At 43.9% G+C, this 21,884-nt stretch overlaps 1 protein-coding gene across 2 annotated transcripts in view; it reads left to right on the forward strand.

Annotated features, from left to right (window-relative positions):
* The window catches only part of PRMT3 (protein arginine methyltransferase 3), a 100,274-nt gene that overhangs the window by 34,691 nt on the left and 43,699 nt on the right, over nucleotides 1-21,884 (forward strand). For both annotated transcript variants that reach the window (XM_084852312.1, XM_084852321.1), the window contains one exon: nucleotides 6,971-7,070. In XM_084852312.1, the coding sequence (XP_084708438.1) occupies nucleotides 6,971-7,070 (100 nt within the window). The remainder of the gene's footprint in view (nucleotides 1-6,970; nucleotides 7,071-21,884) is intronic.

The raw sequence follows: 21,884 nt of genomic DNA on the forward strand, positions 1-21,884 counted from the left end.
GTACAAGGCAGAGAAAATACCACCATCAAAATTTTAAACTGCTTACTGCTAGAAAAATAAATTCCATTTCATTGGCATCATATTTTTGAGAGCCCAAATACTGAATCACGAAACTGCAGTTGCTAAGGAGAGCAGTTATTGCAGATGTAGAATCTTGACTTTATCCAAGCTTGACTTCTTTTTCTGAAGCACTGCAGTCCAGCTGTTGCATTAGGAAGCTGTTGTATGGATTAATTTTTTATTCCTTCATTAAGAGTGCAGGAAGTCCTTGTTGTAATCATAGCCGAGAGAATTATGGAAACACCTGTCTGTACAACAGTTTTGGATTTGTTTGATTTACATGCCATACTAGGGGCAAAAGGGGATTAAAAAGAACTAATCCTGTGACGGTGATGAATGATCTCTAGGACTACATAGTGAAGCATTGCTGTAAGGTTACATCTGTTGACTCTAAAACTGTTTCATTTGTGTCTCATTCATATTAAAATAATTTGTAACAGCCTTGTTATAGCTGGTTGCTCCTGGCAACAGAATAGCTGTCACATCCACTTATTTCAAACACATAGACTGGTAGTGAAGATCGGTTACACTTTTGAACCAGTTGCATTTGACCAGTTGCCAGAGCCAAGATGTTTAGTGCCGTTGGTGTTGATATTTCTAACACCAGGAATGTGCTTATTTGCATACACAGCGTAAATCATACTTACTGGTTTTAGTTCTAAGTGCACAACCCACCAAGTTCTGCTACCATTGTTCATTTCTCTGAGGCTAATATCAGTAGCTGTGTCTGAGAGAAATAGCTCTGACTTGGTCACATTGTAAAAAGGCCCTTACTTAACTAACCAGATCAGTTAGACATCCCATTACAATTTTTTTTCATCACTGTTGTGTGGGAATTCTAGGACCAAACATGGTTTTAACAAGCCTTCTAGATGTGTACCCTAAGATACCTGGGTTTAACAGTGGTTAATTGAAAAAAATGGCAAAAGCAGGTGCCACTACAATTTCTACCCTCTATACATTTTGTCTCGCTTTCTTGTTAAAAGACAAAATCTCTGTTTACCAGGAGTGTATAGTACAGCTGTATGTTTAGTGTGTGGGTAGGTACATAACATTCAAATCCAAAGGCAAACTAACTAATGCAATTAATTAAAAAAAGGTTTATTACTGGGAAATTGGGTCACTTGGAATTCCAACTATAAAAGGGAATGAAGTATTCATAAATCTTGCTAAAAACTGAACCTTGTCACATGATGGCATAAAGGGACAACATACCTAACATGCTTTAGGGCGCAATCCTGTGTATGTCTAACAGGCACAGGATTGCAGTTTGAGTCACTAAAAGGGCTCCCAGAGTAGCTTACAAAGATAGTAAGACCTGACACTGATACATGTGCTTCCACAGTGGGGAGCTGCTATTTCCATCTGTTTCTGTCCACCTTTGGTAATGCTTATTGTGTTCATTGGAACCAGCCACATTCTCAGTGCATTTTACTCCTTGGCATTTTTGTGGTGTGTACAACATCCACATCAAGCTCAGGGAAACACACAAGTGAGTAAATTAACCTTTAATTCCAGATACTTGTTTAATATTACTGCTGCTGCAAAAAGTAATGCTTTTTGACATAAGTATTTGTTGAACATCCTAGTTCTGTTAAATATGGAATTGTTGAGTTCGTGAAGCTTTTCACCCATCTTTTGCTTTTGCAATACTGTTTGTCCTCTAAGATATTAAAATTTTAATCACTGTGTTGAAAGTTAGACGTAGAGAGATTGTACGAATAACAAACTCTGAAGAAAGGGCAGATAACAATTGTGGTAGAGAAATAAATCCCAGTGGTGTGAATAATTACTCTGTCCTCTCTAACTTTAGCTGTCATGATAATGGCATATGAAAGAGAGATTGATATGGTGTGCTTTGGAGAAAGTAAATGCCATTAAAACTTGATCTCAAGTTTTCCTATTAAACAGAAGTGCAGCTTTCATTAAAAATGAAACTATAGGGTATCTTTTAGAAGAAATTGGTGCTGTACTGTTTCACTTCAGCCAAAATACTAGCGTTAACTACTAGAAGCATGATTAAATAAATGACTTCATTGTTGTTGTTGTTGTTGTTGTTCAGTCATTCAGTCGTGTCCAACTCTTCGTGACCCCATGGACCATAGCACGCCAGGCCTTCCTGTCCTCCGCTCTCTCCTGGAGTGTGCTCAAGTCCATATTCATTGCATCGGTGATGGTATCTAGCCATCTCATCCTCTGCCGTCCCCTTCTCCTTTTGCCTTCAATCTTTCCCAGCATCAGGGTCTTTTCCAGGGAGTTTTCTCTTTGCATTAGGTCGCCAAAATATTTGAGCTTCAGCTTCAGTATCTGTCCTTCCAATGAGTAGTCAGGGTTGATTTCCTTTAGGATGGACTGATTTGACCACCTTGCGGTCCAGGGGACTCGTAAGAGTCTTCTCCAGCAGCACAGTTCGAAAGCATCAATTCTTCGGCGCTCAGCCTTCCTTATAGTCCAGCTCTCACAGCCATACGTTACTACTGGGAAAACCATAGCTTTGATTAGACGGACCTTTGTCGGCAAGGTGATGTCTCTGCTTCTTACTATGCTGTCTAGGTTTGCCATAGCTTTTCTCCCAAGGAGCAAGCGTCTTTTAATTTCATGGCTACAGTTCAGATCGTCTGCGGTGATCTTGGAGCCCAAGAAAATAAAATCTGTCACTGCTTCCATTTCTTCCCCTTCTATATGCCTGGACGTGATGGGGCCAGATGCCATGATTTTAGTTCTTTTAATGTTGAGTTTCAAACCAGCTTTTGCACTCTCCTGTTTCACCCTCAACAAGAGGCTCTTTAGATCCTCTTCGCTTTCTGCCATTAGGGTGGTATCGTCTGCGTATCTGAGGTTGTTGAGAATTCTCCCGGCCATCTTAATTCTGACCTGTGATTCATCCAACCCGGCGTTTCTCATGATGTACTCTGCATATAAATTAAATAAGCAAGGTGACAATATACAGCCTGGTCATACTCCTTTCCCAATTTTGAACCAATTGGTTGTTCCATGTCCGGTTCTTACTGTTGCTTCTTGACCCTCGTACAGGGAGGGAGACAGGTAAGGTGGTCTGGTACCCCCATCTCTTTAAGAATTTGCCACAGTTTGTTGTGATCCACACAATCAAAGGCTTTAGCATAGTTAGTGAAGCAGAAGTAGACGTTTTTCTGGAATTCTCTTGCTTTCTCCATGATGCAGCGAATGTTGGCGATTTGATCTCTAGTTCCTCTGCCTCTTCGAAACCCCGCTTGTACTTCCGGTAGTTCTCGGTACACATACTGCTGAAGCCTAGCTTGTAGGATTTTGAGCATAATCTTGCTGGCATGTGAAATAAGTGCAATTGTACGGTAGTTTGAACACTCTTTGGCATTGCCCTTCTTTGGAACTGGAATGTAAACTGACCTTTTCCAGTCTTGTGGCCACTGTTGAGTGTTCCAAATTTGTTGGCACGTTGAATGCAGCACTTTAACAGCATCATCTTTTAGGATCTTAAATAGCTCAGCTGGAATACCGTCATCTCCGCTAGCTTTGTTAGTAATGCTTCCTAAGGCCCACTTGACTTCGCTCTCTAGGATGTCCGGCTCAAGTTCTTTGACCGCACTATCATGGCTCTCAGGGACATTCAGATCTTTCCTGTATAGTTCTTCTGTGTATTCTTTCCACCTCTTCTAATCTCATCTGCTTCTGTTAGGTCCCTGCCTTCTTTGTCCTTTATCATGCCCGTCTTTGCACAAAACATTCCCTTGAGCTCTCCGATTTTCTTGAAGAGATCTCTAGCCTTTCCCATTCTGTTGTTTTCCTCGATTTCTTTGCATTGTTCATTTAACAAGGCCTTCTTGTCTCTCTTTGCTATTCTCTGGAACTCTGCATTCAGTTGGATATATCTTCCCCTTTCTCCCTTGCTTTTCGCTTCCCTTCTTTCCTCAGCTACTTGTAAAGCCTCATCAGACAGCCACTCTGCTTTCTTACGTTTGTTTTTCTGTGGGATGGATTGAGTTGCTGCCTCCTGAACAATGTTACGGACCTCCGTCCATAGTTCCTCAGGCACTCTGTCTATCAGGTCTAATCCCTTAAATCTATTCCTCACCTCCACTGTATATTCATAAGGGATATGATTTAGGTCATGCCTGAATGGTTTAGTGGTTTTTCCTACCTTCTTCAATTTAAGCCGAAATTTTGCAATAAGAACCATAATTTTATTATTTGTGGGGAACATTTGATAACTTTCCAATTTTATTTATCCAAAAAAAGTGTGAAAGTAGTTTTGCTGGTAGTTAAGTGTTCATGTATCACTTGAACATAATCATTGTTCTAGAAAAGTCTTAAAAGAAAATTAGGTGAAATGGCAAGACTTTCTCCTTGGTTTTGATGGCCTGAGTCTTTGGTACAAAGCAAATGGGACAGTTTTTAAAACTTTTTCCCTTTCCTTTCCTTTCCTTTCCTTTCCCTCCCTTCCCCCTGCCTGCCCAAAGAGCCTCCTTCCATTTGTTTCTATTTACAGTTTGAAGCTTTAAGTGAAGGAGATTTTTTAAAAATTTGCCTAACTACTCATAGCAGAAACATTTGTTTGGAGAAAGTAATCTTGACCTGTAACATATGAGTAAATTTTAAGACAATCTGTTAATTTTTGGGAGCCTGTCATTGGTGTCCTGTGCAAAACCAAAATGCAGTAGGGATCTGTAATGAGATGTAAATATTTATGTTAGTCAGTCTGTTTGCTTTCCTTTTGTTTGCAGTTACATATGTTGCTTAAGTTTTCTACCACATACTTCCTTTTTGAAAACAGCTCTTCAACTTCAAATGGGATTTATGCAAACTGTCACTTGGAGAAGGGTTTGCCACCCTTCTCCAAGCAACAAAATGACTACACATCTAGGTCAGCAATTCTCTGATGATACTCAAACATTATTATGACAGCAGTTCTTTTCCAAGGCTGCTGAAACTGCTGTTTGGATGCTGGAGGCAGGAAACGTTTAGATGTTGGGAGGAAGTGCTAGTGGATGTATAAGAGGGCTAGTCACTGCAGACCAGTCCCTGCCGCCTTGAGTGCCATTTTGTTGATAGAAAGGTGTGGTTCAAATCAGATCAAATAAGTCAATAGTATTACCATGGTCTCACCTAAGACACACGAGGCTATAATTCTAAATATGCTTGCTTGGAAGTAACAGAGCATCCCGAAGTGGGTTTGGAGGGTCGGTGGAATGAAGTAGCAGATCACCCGCCATGCCCAAAGCCCTGCCAATTCACATTTCCACGGCAGCAAGTGTGTGTGTGTGTGGGGGGGGGGGGTGGCTTTGCTAGGTTTTTCAGTGCAGAGGATGCCTTAAAAAATGCCTCCCATTGAAAGCAGTGGGAAAGGGGAATTAGCTCCAGGCTGGTGTAGCTGAGGAGCCCAATCTGGGATTCTGTTGGGCATGGAAGGACTTTGAATCCAGTGGATTCGAAGCCTGTTCTGACCTACCCCCGGAATGTCCCGCTTGAGGGCCTGCCCCAGTGTTGGGTTTACACCTTTGGAACTTTCCATGGGCCTAAGTGGAGGTTCTCTCTCCCCCCCCCACCCACCCGTAGGCAGAGATAGACCTCTGCCCTATCCTAAGTCCTCCTGGACAGCCATCAAGGGGGTTAGGATTGCTACGTAAATTTAGGGTTGGCAGAGAATTCCGCCACGGATCTCGGTGAGGCCAAATGCCAGTGCATTCGGCCCCCCGAGCTCCATGGTGGAATGGCCTGCCGCCCCCCCGCGGATCCCCCCCCGGGACAAGGCTTACCTGGGGTGGATCTTCTGGGCAGCGGCAGGAGCTGCCGCCGCTATTTCCAGTGTTGTTGTTTTTTTTAAAAAAAGACATGATAGGCTACGTAAATCTTTACGTAGCCTATCATGGCTAGGCTAAACAAAAAACGACGTGATAGGCTACGTAAATCTGACTTTAAAAACAAAAAAAAATGTGTGTACGCATATGGCGGCGGCTATGGCCGCCACCATTTGCATTCCTTATTTTTGCCGTCTTAGTCTACGTAAATATTTACGTAGACTAAGACGGCCCAAAATAAGGAACGCAAATGGCAGCGGCCATAGCCGCTGCCATTTGCGTACGCGGGTTTTTTTAAAAAAGTCAGACGTGATAGGCTATGTAAAGATTTACGTAGCCTATCACAGCTGACTACAGGGACGCAAACGGCGGTGGCTACGGCCACCACCATTTGCGTCCCTGCTAGCCTGCAGCCGGATGTCCGGCTGCTGGCAGAGCCAGTGGCTCTGCGGAATCCCCGCGGAGCGGAGCCGGCCGGCCAGGATTCCGCACCGCCCCCCCCGGCGAGGATTCCGGGGGGAGGGACGGAGCACCTCCCCCCCCCCCCACAGCAGAACCCGGCGGAGCCAGGTAAGGCCAATTTCATACATCCCTACATAAATTCCTCCTGAAATTAGTGGGGCTTAATTTCTGAACACATATGGTTAAGCCATGCTTATGCACTCAAACACTGGGGATCTAGAATATAGCAGTGAACCATATGGCTGTAAATTTCTAGAAGGGGAGCATACTACTTCCATGTCCTATTGCCTTGTTGATATTGCCTATGCTCAAGATGTTCTCATGGGTACATCTTTTCTCCTGTTAAGAGGGAACTCAAGGCTTCTGGAATGCATCAGGTATGAAACGTCTAGGTTAGTTTTTAGGGCTGATTAGCCATTCACCTCTGAAAATCATGAAGATAATTCCTGTGCATGTATGCAAGGTTCAGAAAGGTGGATAGTCCTTTTCTGAACATCTAGCATCTTTGTAGTACATAATACAACTTGCTGCTCTAAAGAAGAGGCTGTGGTGATGCTTCAATAAATCTGCTCTTAAAAATGGGTCTCTGCTGTTATGAAATGTAAACGTTAACTAGAAAATGCATAACACATCCTTGCTGTTGTGCTTTGCAGACTCAATGGGTTTGAAGATACTATTTCTTTGATCAAAGGAAGAATTGAAGAAGTTGTTTTACCTGTTGAAAAAGTGGATGTTGTCATATCTGAGTGGATGGTAAGGGCACAAATGTACTGTGTGTTAATAAAAATGCACTAGACTTTATCAGAAGTACCTCTGATAAAGTATAACATGTTCCTGTTATAGACTAAATTGTTCATCAGAGTATTAGAACTATTTTGGTATTATGTGTGCATGTACAGGGGAATTGTTTGTTCATATGTGTTCAGCTTTAACCTATTGAAATTATCCTAAGTGACTGATATCACAAAGATGTATAATAAAGACAACATCCAAAATAAAAGACCATGTGGACCCATGCACAAATTCAGCTTCCAGCATTCCTTATTAGTCATTGAACAATCTGGTAAATTATTTGCGATGAGAGGAAGATTTTATATTGTAACGTCAAAGAAAGATGGCATTGTCAACACTTGGCTACTGCTAGATGGTTGTTCTTGTGTTACCATTTGTTTAAAACATCACAATTCAGAAAGCATGGTCAGGGTTGGCATGGTAATCTGGCTTAGATTCTAGTAGTGTATCAAGAAGATTTGTTAGGAGAAGCAGTCCTAAGCATAGCTGTGTGGAAGTGAAGCCTGTGTTTCCAAGCACTGCCAGCTCACGCTGGCCAGGTTGGGACATACGTGTAGAGTGGTTTTGCTGAGTTTTTCAGCCCTGTTTTTTTCCTGAAATTCTCCACCCATTGAAAGCAATGGGAGTATGTTAGCTGGTTTCAGGCTGGGGTAGACAGCCCCACTCGCCAATGGAGCACTACTTCACCAGTGGAGGGGGACCTATGACCTATCCTTGAAAACATCAGCTATGTCAATCTTTTGTTTCATGTTGATAGACAGAAATGTGTATGTTAGATGGTGGTTTTGCTTGGAATGATGTGCTGTGACCAGGATGCCAGATTGCCCGGTAATGTTCTGAGTGACTTTCTTGTTTGGGCACCCTGATTATAATAAATGTGATGGGATGTAAATTTGGACAGATTTCTCATAAACCTGTCTAGAATAGAAGTTGAGTATGGAAAAAATGGTTATTGATGCCTTGATTATTTTCCACCATTTTTTAAAAAATCCCTCTGATCGTTAGGAAACTTGGCCTTGTAGGCCCCTTCCAACCCTACTATTCTATGATTCTGTGAAACAGTTTGGCTTCTTGAATGATACTACAAGGTGGAAATTTGAGACTGGCATAGATGCAAATACTCTTGAAAATATAGTGGCTTTAGGAAAAATACACTTTTTTCTGACCTTGTAGACTAGTAAGACCTGCAGATATCAGTCTATGTCCTGGTACATTTACTTGAGAAAATTATCCCATCCCAACGAAGGGTTGCATCATAAGTATTATAATTCTGATTAAAATTTCATTATAAGTATTTTTTATGCAGGTTGGTAGAAACCGTCAAATACTATTTACATTGTTCTTCAAACTTAAAGGATGAATGGTTTCTTGTCAGTAAATTTTGATCCTATGTCTTGGGTGGTTAGCATCCATGTGGTGAAAACTAGTGTAGACTGGTTCAATTCCTCATACTAAATGTAGTTTATGGAGGTCTGATAAAATGTGTGTGACCTACATCTAATATCTAAGACATAATCATGTTTATGGACTCCACTAGATCTTCCCTGTAGTAATTTAGGGAGTAAAACTACTCTTGCTCATACAGTTCTGTGTTGCTGTAACTGGACTAGAATTGATACCTACTATTGTGTTTACTTATTAACTTTTTCATTTCTGTACTATCCTAGTTTTCTTTTTCACTCAAGTACTCCCATTGTACATCTGTATCTGACTGTAAATGTTGGACGTCCTTTGTCTCCTGGTAAAGTCTCTCTGTCTTAGGCATACCTTCAACACTGAGGGACATGAATGATCAAATTCATCGAAGAACTTGTGTTTCACTTTTCATTGAAGAATTTACATAGAAGTAGGCCTGCAGTGTAGTCCTTCTAAGAAATAGATACTTGCAGGGTACTAAACAATTTATCCAAATTTCAGACACATACCATTTACAGTTTTCTTTCTGTGCACAAAAAGCACCTGGGACAAAAAATGCCTCCCCAAAACCAACTGAATCCTTGGTTTGGGGTATTTTTTGTCCCAATGTAATGGGATAAAAATATCCAACACAAACTGATCCAAGGAAGCAGATTCAAGTGCCATAAGGCACTTTTTCTTTCTGAAAACCAAAACAGAGCCTGGGACAAAAAATATCTCAAGAAATCTATTGAATTTTGCCATTGGGATGCTCTCTTGCCTCAGCCAAAGGAAAGTATTGGAGAAAAAAAAATTGCATGATACAAATAATCAGAATCAAGTACACTTCTTTTGTAGCTCTACACATGGCTTTGTTTTGGGAACATATTATTGCCCCAAGTTACTTTTGGGTGTGGCTTAGGAGACTAAAATGCTTCAAACTGTTTGTCAGTTTCTTTGTTTTTGTTCATGAAGGTTAAGTTGTTCTTGGTATCTCTTCCGAGCATCTGCACAACATGAACCTCTCAGGCTGCAATGCTGTACACATATACTTTGGAGTAAGTCCTGTTGAACTCAGCAGGACTTGCTTCTGAGCAGATACGTATAGAATTGCACTGTTAAGCATCAATATTATAGAGCTGAGAGTAACTTATTCACATTTGGAATCTGTAGAGTATATGTTATCCTCTGAAATATGTCCTCAGAAGTTAAAGAGCAGTGATTCATTTTGCCATTACAGCAGTTACATTGGCTGGGTTCACACCACACGCTAAGTCTGGGAGTAAGATAAATTGGGAACAGCTAGCTAAGTCTGAGATTAGAGTGGGAGATAAGAGTGAGAACATCTAGTGAGATAGTGTGTGGGTTAGAGAGTGTGTCAGTGTGAGAGAGAGTGTGAGAGGTTTTGAACACAACTAAAATGAAGAGTTATATTGTGCAGTTTATAGTGTTGCCTTATTTTAATCATCGTTCCTGATATCCTTTCCTCATCCCAACCCAGTTCCAATTTCCAATCCTGTTGTGCCAAATAAACTTCCTTTGTTTTCAATTTTAAAAGACAGTTTCCTTTTTAGTTACTAGGAGGGGTTTTGTGGAATAACCCCCATGTGCTGGCTGCTTGGTCTGTGCTACCAAAAAGAAAGAAAGCAGCTCAAAAAAGGGTTATTGGTGTCAACAATTGAGAGAGTGGTGAACCGTCACAATATGCAAACAGAGGCCTAAAAGTGTCAGGAGAGACACTGACCAAAGAACCTAACCTGGTATCTAGAAGTAGGATTGTGAGGTGGTCAAAAAAGCCTGAGGTATAGAATCATAGAATCATAGAATAGTAGGGTTGGAAGGGGCCTACAAGGCCATCGAGTCCAACCCCCTGCTCAGTGCAGGAATCCAAGTCAGAGCATCCCTGACAGATGGCTCTCCAGCCTCGTCTTGAAGGCCTCCAGTGTGGGAGAGCCCACCACCTCCCCAGGTAATTGGTTCCATTGTCGTATTGCTCTTACAGTCAGGAAGTTTTTCCTGATGTTCAGCCGGAATCTGGCTTCCTGTAACTTGAGCCCATTATTCCGTGTCCTGCACTCTGGGATGATCCAGAAGAGATCCTGGCCTTCTTCTCTGTGACAACCTTTCAAGTACTTGAAGAGTGCTATCATATCTCCCCTCAGTCTTCTCTTCTCAAGGCTAAACATGCCCAGTTCTTTCAGTCTCTCTTCATAGGGCTTTGTTTCTAGTCCCCTGATCATTTCTGTTGCCCTCCTCTGAACCCTCTCCTGTTTGTCTGCATCCTTCTTAAAGTGTGGTGCCCAGAACTGGACACAGTACTCCAGATGAGGCCTAACCAGTGCTGAGTAGAGGGGAACTAGTACTTCCCGGGATTTGGAAGCGATGCTTCTATTAATGCAGCCCAAAATAGCATTTGCCTTTTTCGCAGCCACATCACATTGTTGGCTCATATTCAGCTTGTGATCGACAACAATTCCAAGATCCTTCTCGCTTGTGGTGTGGTTGAGCCACATATCCCCCATCTTGTAACTGTGCATTTGGTTTCTTTTTCCTAGGTGCAGAACTTGGCATTTGTCCCTATTAAATGTCATTCTGTTGTTTTCTGCCCAGCGCTCCAGCCTATCCAGATCACTTTGAATTTTGTTTCTGTCTTCCAAAGTATTAGCTATCCCACCCAATTTTGTGTCATCTGCAAATTTGATCAGCATTCCCTGCACCTCCTCCTCCAGGTCATTAATAAAAATGTTGAAGAGCACTGGGCCCAGGACTGAGCCCTGCGGTACCCCACTCGTTACCTCTCCCCAGTTTGAGAAGGTCCCATTGATAAGCACTCTTTGAGTCCGATTCTGTAGCCAACTGTGGATCCACCAGATTGTTGTTTCATCTAGCCCACTTTGAGCTAGTTTGCTCATCAGGATATCATGGGGCACTTTGTCGAAAGCTTTGCTGAAGTCCAGGTATATGATGTCTACAGCATTCCCACAGTCTACAAGGGAGGTTACTTGATCAAAAAATGAGATCAGATTCTTCTGGCAGGACTTGTTTTTGACAACTCCATGTTGGCTTCGAGTAATCACGGCATTGTTGTCAAGGTGCTTCTAGATGGATTCCTTTATCATCTGCTCCAGAATTTTCCCAGGGATTGATGTCAGACTGACCTGTCTGTAGTTGCCAGGTTCCTCCTTTTTACCCTTTTTGAAGATAGGGACAACATTAGCCCTCCTCCAGTCATCTGGCACTTCCCCCGTCCTCCATAATTTCTCAAAGAGAATAGACAGCGGTTCTGAGAGTTCTTCTGCCAGTTCCTTTATTACTCTCAGATGCAGTTCATCTGGCCCTGGAGATTTGAACTCATTCAAAGTCATTAGGTGTTCCTTGACCATATGCCTATCGATCTCAAGCTGCAATCCTGCCCTTCAGCCTGTACTTCGCCTTTACCAGGGGGGTCATAGACCCCTTTTGGGAGAAGACTGAGCCAAAGTAGGAATTGAGCACTTCTGCCTTTTCTTTGTCATCTGTTATCATTTTGCCATCCTTATTTAATAGCTGAACCACCATTTCTTTCCTCTGCCTTTTACTATGCACATAGCTGAAGAAAGCCCTTTTGTTGCTTTTAGCATCCCTTGCTAACCTCAGCTTATTCTCAGCTTTAGCCTTCCTGACGCCATCCCTGCAATTCTGTGCTATCTGCCTGTACTCTTCCTTTGTTCCTTGGCCTTCTTTCCACTTCCTATATGTGTCCTTTTTTGTTTTCAGGTCATCCCTAAGCTTTTTGTGAAGCCACATTGGCTTCTTCTGTTGTCTTCCACCTTTTCTTCTTGTTGGAATGGTTTGTGATTGTGCCTTGAGAATTTCCTTTTTTAAAAGCTCCCACCCATCTTGGACTCCTTTTCTCGTTAGCATCGCTTGCCATGGGACCTTACTGATCATTGTTCTGAGTTTAGTAAAATCAGCTTTCCTAAAATCCAGGGTACGCGTTTGACTACACTCAGCTTTTGCTTTCCTTAGAACCAAGAACTCAAGTACAACATGGTTGCTTTCCCCCAGAGTTCCTGTAACTGCTACTTTATCCACTAAGTCATCTCTGTTGGTTAGGATCAAGTCAAGGATAGCCGATCCTCTAGTTCCTTCCTCTACTTTCTGTAGGAGGAAGTTATCCGCCACACAAGTCAGGAATTTCCTGGAGGGGCCATGTTTTGCAGAATTTGTCTCCCAACAAATATCGGGGAAATTGAAGTCCCCCATTACTACTACATCATGCTTCCTTAAAACATTGGCTATTTGCTTTTCAAAAGTTTCATCCTCGTCTTCTCCTTGATTGGGTGGTCAGTAGTAGACTCCAGCCACCATGTTCCTTTTATTCTTTGCTCCATTTATTTCAACCCAGATGTTCTCGATGGGGCTACCAAGCTCCTCCTCCTGTATTTCTGTGCAGAGATATGTATTTTTCACATACAGTGCAACCTCACCTCCCTTTCTGTTCCTCCTGTTCTTTTTGAACAAGTTATATCCTTCAATTGCTGTATTCCAGTCATGAGAGTCACCCCACCAAGTCTCAGTTATACCTATCAGGTCATAATTTCCCTCTTGTATTAAGAGTTCAAGTTCGTTCTGTTTCTTTCCCGTACTCTGGGCATTAGTATATAGACATCGAAGACCATGTGCTTCATAGTCTGGCTTCCTTCCTACATGTGTCTGAAGACTATTATTGGGTGCTATGAGAGCTGTTCTCTCCATTGCAGTGCATGCGCCTATGTCCATTGTTACCCCCAACATTACATCTCCTTTCCCTGTAGAATTCAGTTTAAAGCCCTCCTGATGAAGTTCTTCATGCTGTGGCCAAACACATTCTTCCCAGCCTTTGTGAGGTGCAACCCGTCCCTAGCCAACAACCCATCTTCCAGGAAGTATAGCCCGTGGTCCCAGAATTCAAATCTCATCGGCACCACCTTCGTAGCCAGTCACTCACCCGGAGTATTTTTCGTTCCCTTTCTATCCCTCTTCTAACTACTGGAAGGATGGATGAGAAAACTATCTGGGCCCCAAAGTTCTTGACTTTCCTTCCCAAAGCTTCAAAGTCTGACGTGATCTCTTCGTAGCTCTGCTTGGCGGTATCATTTGTTCGCACATGGATGAGAAGAAAGGGATACCTGTCAGTGGGCTTTATGAGTGCAGGCAACCTTTCAGTCACGTCTCTAATCTGTCCTCCCGGGAGACAACATACCTGGAGAGTCCACGGGTCTTCGCGACATACTTGGGTCTCGATCCCACACAGCAAGGAGTCTCCCACTACTACCACTCTTCTCTTCTTCTTCTTGTAGGCCTGGGTTTCATCACCTCTGTTTGACTGACCTTCAGCCTCTTGCTCACTCTCATGCAGGTTCCCCTGTGATTCTTCCTCTGCAGGCTGTCCTCCAGTCTCATCCACAAGTACCTGGAATCGGTTCCACAGCTCCACTGCTTCCACTGGTGCAGAGTGGCGTCTAGTTCTTCTTCTCCTAACTGTCACCCTTTTCCAAGGAGTATCCTCTACTCCATTTTTCTTCACCTCAGCATTTCCCACTGCCTCATCTTGCTGTTGTTCTTCAAGCTTCTGGTCTTCCCTTTGCTGCTGTAGTTCCCCCATTCTGTCCAAGAACTCTTTGTGTTCTCTTATTCCCCGGAGGGTCAACAGTCACCGCTCCAGTCCACTTACTTTTTCTTTCAGCAGCATGATCAACTTGCACTTGTTGCAGGTGTAGGCCATGTTCTTCTCAAGCAAGAAAACAAACATTGCACACACCTTGCAGGTCACCACCACTGGAGAGTCTTGTCCTTCCATAGCCTCTTTTCCCTTTTTGTGTCTAGCTTTGTGATTGTTCTAGACTAGCCTGTGCCTGCTCCTCTACTCAGTAGAGGTTAAAGTCCCACTGGTGTAGAAGTGTGTGTTACAAGACAAATAAATGGAAAAAAGTTAGTTAAAAAAAAATAATAAAAATGTTAGGGGCCTCCCCCTTGACTTCCCCTGCCGAACTCCCCTGGCCAACTTCTGTTTGCTCCCCCTGTTTGCTCCCCTGTTCGCTCGCTCTGTTCACTCGCTCTCTGGGAACTTGCCTGCTTCTGTAGTCCCTGGACCAGCTGGAGCAGCTTGCTCTGCTCTGCTCAGCTGGGAGGCGGGAAACAGACTGAAGCTTCCTGCCCAGTCAGCTGCTGGGAGTACTCAGGCCACACCCCTCCAATTCAGTTGGAGCTCTCAGAAGCACCTGGTGAGCTCACAGCCAATCAGAAGGATAAAGGGCAGCCCCCTGGGCTTCCTGCAGCCCACTTACCTCTTAGCCTCTGTCTCCTTTGTCTCCTTTGTCTCTTCAACCACTGCAACTCCCTTGGCCAACTCCTGTTTGCTCCCCCTGTTTGCTCCCCCTGTTTGCTCCCCCTGTTTGCTCCCCCTGTTTGCTCCCCCTGTTTGCTCCCCCTGTTTGCTCCCCCTGTTTGCTCGCCCTGTTTGCTCGCCCTGTTTGCTCGCCCTGTTTGCTCGCCCTGTTTGCTCCCCCTGTTTGCTCCCCCTGTTGGCTCGCCCTGTTGGCTCGCCCTGTTGGCTCGCCCTGTTGGCTCCCCCTGTTTGCTCCCCCTGTTTGCTCCCCCTGTTTGCTCCCCCTGTTCGCTTGCTCTCTGGGAGCTTGCCTGCTTCTGTAGTCCCTGGACCAGCTGGAGCAGCTTGCTCTGCTCAGCTGGGAGGCGGGAAACAGACTAACAAGTGGGTGACTTTGGGCCAGTCACTGACTCTAAGCCCAACCTACCTCACAGGGTTGTTGTTGTGAGGATAAAATGGAGAGGAAGAGGATTATGTATGCTGCCTTGGGTTCCTTACAGAGGGAAAAAAGGCAGGATATAAATGTAATCAATCAATAAATAAATCCTAGTGTGGTTGTTGTTGAACCGTAGGATGTCGTGTTGTCTGAACACAACACGTTTTCTACGGGATTGCTCATTAACCATGCAGTATGGCTTGTTAACCACCCTGAACAACCCAACAACAAGCTCTGAGTTCTCAAGGTGGCTTTTTCGAGAAAAATAAACCACTCTGTATGGTTAACAAGCACCCTGTGGAAAACATGCTGCATTTAGGCAACACAGTAACCCACCCTGTGGAAAACGCACTGCGTTCAGACAACACATTAAACCATCCTGCAGGAAATGCGCTGCGTTTAGACAACATGATAATCCATGGTGGGTTAGCGTGTTATGGGAATCCAGCCATTTTCTGAAATCGAAAGGCAGATATGAAATGTCATATGGTAGCAATAGTTTCAAATGTTTCAGTCGGTACGGCCGACCACCTGCTTACTTGATCCTTGCCCATCTTGGCTCATTATGAGCTGCAGAGAGAGACTGGGTGAGGGGATCAAGGCGGTGGTGAACACCTCCCTTGAGGAGGGAGTGATGCCATCAGCCCTCAAGGAGGCAGTGATAAGACCGCTCTTAAAGAAGCCCTCCTTGAATCCTCAAGTTTTGAACAACTTTCGCCCAGTCTCAAATCTGCCATTTTGGGGCAAGGTGATTGAGCGGGTGGTGGCGGTGCAGTTGAAGGCACACTTGGAAGAAACTGATTATCTAGACCCATTTCAGTCGGGCTTCAGGCCTGGGCATGGGACAGAAACGGCCTTGGTCGCCTTGGTGGATGATATGAGGAGGGCTCTGGATAGGGGTGAATGCTCCTTCCTTGTTCTCCTCGACCTCTCAGCGGCTTTCGATACCGTTGACCACGGTATCCTCCTGGACTGCCTGGAGGGGTTGGGCATTGGGGACACCGTATTGCGGTGGTTCCGGTCCTTCCTCTCCGGCAGGTACCAGAGGGTAGCACTGGGAGAGGAGGTTTCGGACCCGTGCCCACTCACTTGTGGGGTGCCACAGGGTTCCATCCTCTCCCCGATGCTATTTAACATCTATGTGAAGCTGCTGGGGGCTATCATCAGGAGGTTTGGGGTGCAGTGTCATCAATATGCGGATGACACGCAGCTCTACCTCTCGTTTAAATCTTCACCAAGGTTGGCCGTAGAATCCCTGTCCAAATGTCTGGAGACGGTGAGTGGCTGGATGGGGAGGAATAGGCTGAAGCTGAACCCTGACAAGACCGAGGTACTTTTGGTGGGCGACAAGAGGAGGCTGGGGGATGTTGACCTGGTGTTGAATGGGGTACGGCTACCCTTGAAAGACCAGGTCTGTAGCCTGGGGGTCATTTTGGACTCCCAGCTGTCCATGGAGGCTCAGGTGTCAGCTGTGAGCCGGACAGCGCTGTATCAACTCCATCTGATACGGCGGCTGCGCCCCTTCCTTCCCGACCATCTGCTCCCATCGGTAGTACATGCCCTGGTCTCCTCTCGTTTAGACTACTGTAATGCGCTCTACGTGGGGTTACCCTTGAAGACGGTTCGGAAACTGCAGCTGGTACAGAACGCGGTGGCTCGTCTGATTAAAGGCAGCCACCGGCGAGATCACATCGCTCCAGTGCTGAAGGAGTTGCACTGGTTACCAGTTGTTTTCCAGGCCAAATTCAAGGTGTTGGTTTTGACCTTTAAAACCCTATATGGTTCCGGCCCAGCCTATCTTGAGGAGCGCCTCCAGCAGCACCAGACAGGCCGCTTAACAAGATCAGCCTCGGATGGCCTTCTGTCTGTCCCATCAGCCAGGACAGCTAGACTGGTGGGGACGAGGGAGAGGGCCTTTTCTGTGGTGGCCCCCACTCTGTGGAACTCCCTCCCTAGGGAACTCCGTCATGCCCCCTCTTTAATGAGCTTCCGTCATGCATTAAAAATGTTGTTGTTCAGGCAGGCATTTGGGGTGGGTTAGGGTATTTTAGAAAATGTTTTTATTGTAGAATTTTATTGTTTTAAACTGTTTTTATTGTATGTTGTACATCGCCCAGAGTGGCTGGGTGACTAATAAATTTAATAATAAATAAATAAATAAAAGGTTTTAGTCTTATATTTAAGTATAATTTACACTGTCCATAGAATAGCATTTTGAAGATCTTAGGGGTGTGTGCAGGGGTGTGTATAAATGCATGTGTGTTGGAAGCTGAGAAATGTGCCTCGGATATCACATTGCTGGAGAGAGGTACTATATATCTAGGTGAGCAGGCTTTGTGAACAAGACTGCTTTGTATGCAGGCAGAATTGTGCTTCTGTTCCCTCGAGGTACAGAATTTTAAGAGGTAATGATGTTTTACAGTAATTAGAGTAATTCTACATACAGTAGTTAACTGTGAAATGAGAACGGCTGTGCAATGTGCTTGTGCTAGTTTTCCAGAATATTCATTTTATCCTATAGAGGAGATAATTCGGTGAGCACTTACCCTTGGGATGAAACATTTTTGCATTTTTTCTCCATGTCTAGATTCTTTAAATGTTCCTACAAGAAGGAATGAGTGCAGATAGTGGAACGAGCAGAATGCCTTGGAGTCATGGACAGAATTTCCTGCTTGTTCTAAACTACCATTATTATTATTTTGCAGTTGTGCCAGATTTTTATATATATGCGCGTGCACACTTGTTAAAGGGAAAATTGTCTCTGTTCATAGTGTTCTTTTCAGAATTTTCCTTTTACTGTTTCTTAAGAATTGACAATGGAATAAGGTCAGCACCAGGTGTGGGGGAGACCCTGGGCGAGTTGCCCTCCAAACCACCATGGTGCCCCCACAAAGCAAGCTTATCAGTGGGTATCAGGAATGCATGGCAGCACAGCTCTAGCCTCCCTGAATTCCTTCAGCCTGGTGCTGGAGAAGTTCTGGATAAGGCACCTGTAGCACGAGCTGCCATCTTCATTACCCAGAATGCCTCTAGACCCTGCGTAGTGTATGTTGGGAGCAGGGTCCAGATGCATAGGGGGTAGTAAATATGTCGGTGGCGGCAGCTGCTACCTTAAAGCCCAGTGCTTCTCATAACCTGGCTCTAAAATTGATGTTTCAATGAAGGGATAGTCATATCAGCCATGCCAGGCCTCTAATGGACCAAGATGCAGGAATCTGAGGGAGGTTTTAAGAAAGTCCTTCAGATAAGACAGGACACAGAGATGGTGGAGGTGCTGGAGAATGCTCATTGTGCTTCAGGAGGATCCGTGTGCTGTGTGGAGAATGATACAGAAGTACTGGGAAGGATGGCTAATAGAATAATGTTGGTACAAAGGAAATAGACAGAAAAAGAAAGTTTGGATGGTTGGGACTACAGGTCAGGAACCAAGGTGACCAGAGGAGTGCTAGATCTTGATTCAAAAAGCTGCTGTCCTTGAAGGGTTGCATAGAAGGAAAGTTTGCCTTGTTTGGCTTCTATTGTCACCGCAGCATCAACGAAGGCCAACAAGAAGGAGGGGGATGGGAACTGAATTCAAACTGGTTTTATTTTACTTGTTTAAAACGTTTCTAGACTGCTCTTCACCCCGTTTGGGTTTCAGGACGGTGTGCAAGCAAAATCCATACCATAATATAAAATACAATAATAAAACAGCTAGTACAATATTTTAAAAGCAGAGTTTTAAAAAAAAATCGTTCAAACTGAATGCAGGTTTCTAGTTTAGGGTGTAATCCTATGCATGTTCTGACAGAAAAAAGTCCTACAACTCACAGCATTCCTCAGCTGGCATGGCGCCCTTAGTCATGTGAAATGATGAGCTTCAATGTGTTTCTGCTTATGGTGAAGAAGGAAGTAACTGGCTTAATTGAGAGATTCAATTTCTTATAGATGGTACTACTTGTAAATGCCTTTGGTGACTTTATGACAATTTAATTTTCATTTGAAGCAAGAGGCTTTACTTAAAGGTAAACACTACAAAAATAAACTTGATGCAGCAACACTTTTGTTCAGCAGCTAGGGTAGTCTAATTTTGACTTTGGTTTCTCTGAATCTTGATACACAGGACAATTCCTCTCACCTAGCTATAGGAGTAGGCCTTGAACTGCCCTTGTAGATTTTTAAAAATTCTTAACTGCAGGAAAAATAACTGTAAGGACCAGGACATCTCCTGTTGCAATAAATTTGTTGTTGTTGTTCAGTCGTTCAGTCGTGTCCGACTCTTCGTGACCCCATGGACCATAGCACGCCAGGCCTTCCTGTCCTGCGCTCTCTCCCGGAGCGTGCTCAAGTTCATATTCATTGCATCCGTGATGCTATCTAGCCATCTCATCCTCTGCCGTCCCCTTCTCCTTTTGCCTTCAGTCTTTCCCAGCATCAGGGTCTTTTCCAGGGAGTTTTCTCTTTGCATTAGTTGGCCAAAATATTGGAGCTTCAGCTTCAGGATCTGTCCTTCCAATGAGCACTCAGGCTTGATTTCCTTTAAGATGGACTGATTTGACCTCCTTGCAGTCCAGGGGACTCGTAAGAGTCTTCTCCAGCACCACAGTTCGAAAGCATCAATTCTTCGGCGCTCAGCCTTCCTTATAGTCCAGCTCTCACAGCCATACATTACTACTGGGAAAACCATAGCTTTGATTAGACGGACCTTTGTCGGCAAGGTGATGTCTCTGCTTCTTACTATGCTGTCTAGGTTTGCCATAGCTTTCCTCCCAAGGAGCAAGCGTCTTTTAATTTCATGGCTACAGTCACCGTCTGCGGTGATCTTGGAGCCCAAGAAAGTAAAATCTGTCACTGCTTCCATTTCTTCCCCTTCTATATGCCAGGAAGTGATGGGGCCAGATGCCATGATCTTCGTTTTTTTAATGTTGAGTTTCAAACCAGCTTTTGCACTCTCCTCTTTCACCCTCAACAAGAGGCTCTTGAGATCCTCTTCGCTTGCTGCCATTAGGGTGGTATCGTCTGCATATCGGAGGTTGTTGATAATTCTCCCAGCAATCTTAATTCCGACCTCTGATTCATCCAACCCGGCGTTTCTCATGATGTACTCTGCATATAAGTTAAATAAGCAGGGTGACAATATGCAGCCTTGTCGTACTCCTTTCCCAATTTTGAACCAATCGGTTGTTCCATGTCTGGTTCTTACTGTTGCTTCTTGACCCTCGTACAGGTTTCTCAGGAGACAGGTAAGGTGGTCTGGTACTCCCATCACTTTAAGAATTTGCCACAGTTTGTTGTGATCCACACAATCAAAGGCTTTAGCGTAGTCAATGAAGCAGAAATAGACGTTTTTCTGGAATTCTCTTGCTTTCTCCATGATGCAGCGAATGTTGGCGATTTGATCTCTAGTTCCTCTGCCTCTTCGAAACCCAGCTTGTACTTCCGGTAGTTCTCGGTTCGCATACTGCTGAAGCCTAGCTTGTAGGATTTTGAGCATCACCTTGCTGGCATGTGAAATGAGCGCAATTGTGCGGTAGTTTGAACACTCTTTGGCATTGCCCTTCTTTGGAACTGGAATGTAAACTGACCTTTTCCAGTCTTGTGGCCACTGTTGAGTGTTCCAGATTTGTTGGCATATTGAATGCAGCACTTTAACAGCATCATCTTTTAGGATTTTAAATAGCTCGGCTGGAATACTGTCATCTCCGCTAGCTTTGTTGTTACTAATGCTTCCTAAGGCCCACTTGACTTCACTCTCGAGGATGTCCGGCTCAAGTTCAGTGACCGCACTATCATGGCTATCAGGGACATTCAGATCTTTCCTGTATAGTTCTTCTGTGTATTCTTGCCACCTCTTCTTAATCTCATCTGCTTCTGTTAGGTCCCTGCCTTCTTTGTCCTTTATCATGCCCGTCTTTGCACAAAACGTTCCCTTGAGATCTCCAATTTTCTTGAAGAGATCTCTAGTCTTCCCCATTCTGTTGTTTTCCTCGATTTCTTTGCATGATATGTTCACTATTAGATAAACCAAGAAAGGAAGATTTATAAAAGGGTATTTATTGTTGCAATAAATACCCTTTTATAAATCTTCCTTTCTTGGTTTATCTAATAGTGAACATATCATTTGCATGTCTTACTTTAGCTGCTAGCCCAAATCATTAATAATCTGCTCACAAATATGTGCAGTACAGAACCCTTTGATGTAATTAATTCTGGAGTGCTAATGCGAGGTGTTTTTTTGAAGAAAAAAATCTGAACCTTGTCATAGCGGAAACAGGAAAGTCCCAGTGCATCATAGGAGAAAATGTCAGGTATAATTCTCTTTCCAGATGGCACCCCTACAGGTGAGGCAGTAGGCTGTGAAATTACATTCTAAATTACATCAGAGATGAGCACCCTCATACAGCAAAGCATTCAGAGATTGGTAATAAATGACTTGTTTCAGTGTGAGGGACAGTTCCTTAGTAACTTATAGGGATGTGATATTGCATATGAAAGAATGGAAATCTGAAGGAAAACCTGCAGAACCAAAGTGGAAAATGTCAGTGGGAGAATAGAGATGTCTATTGAATACCAGGATTATTTTATTTGTGGCCTGCTTTTTTGTACACAAGGACCC

Source organism: Heloderma suspectum, chromosome 1 (genome assembly GCF_057233095.1).
Source record: "Heloderma suspectum isolate Gila_16-S chromosome 1, 16-S_ref, whole genome shotgun sequence".
Taxonomy (NCBI): Eukaryota; Metazoa; Chordata; class Lepidosauria; order Squamata; family Helodermatidae; genus Heloderma; species Heloderma suspectum.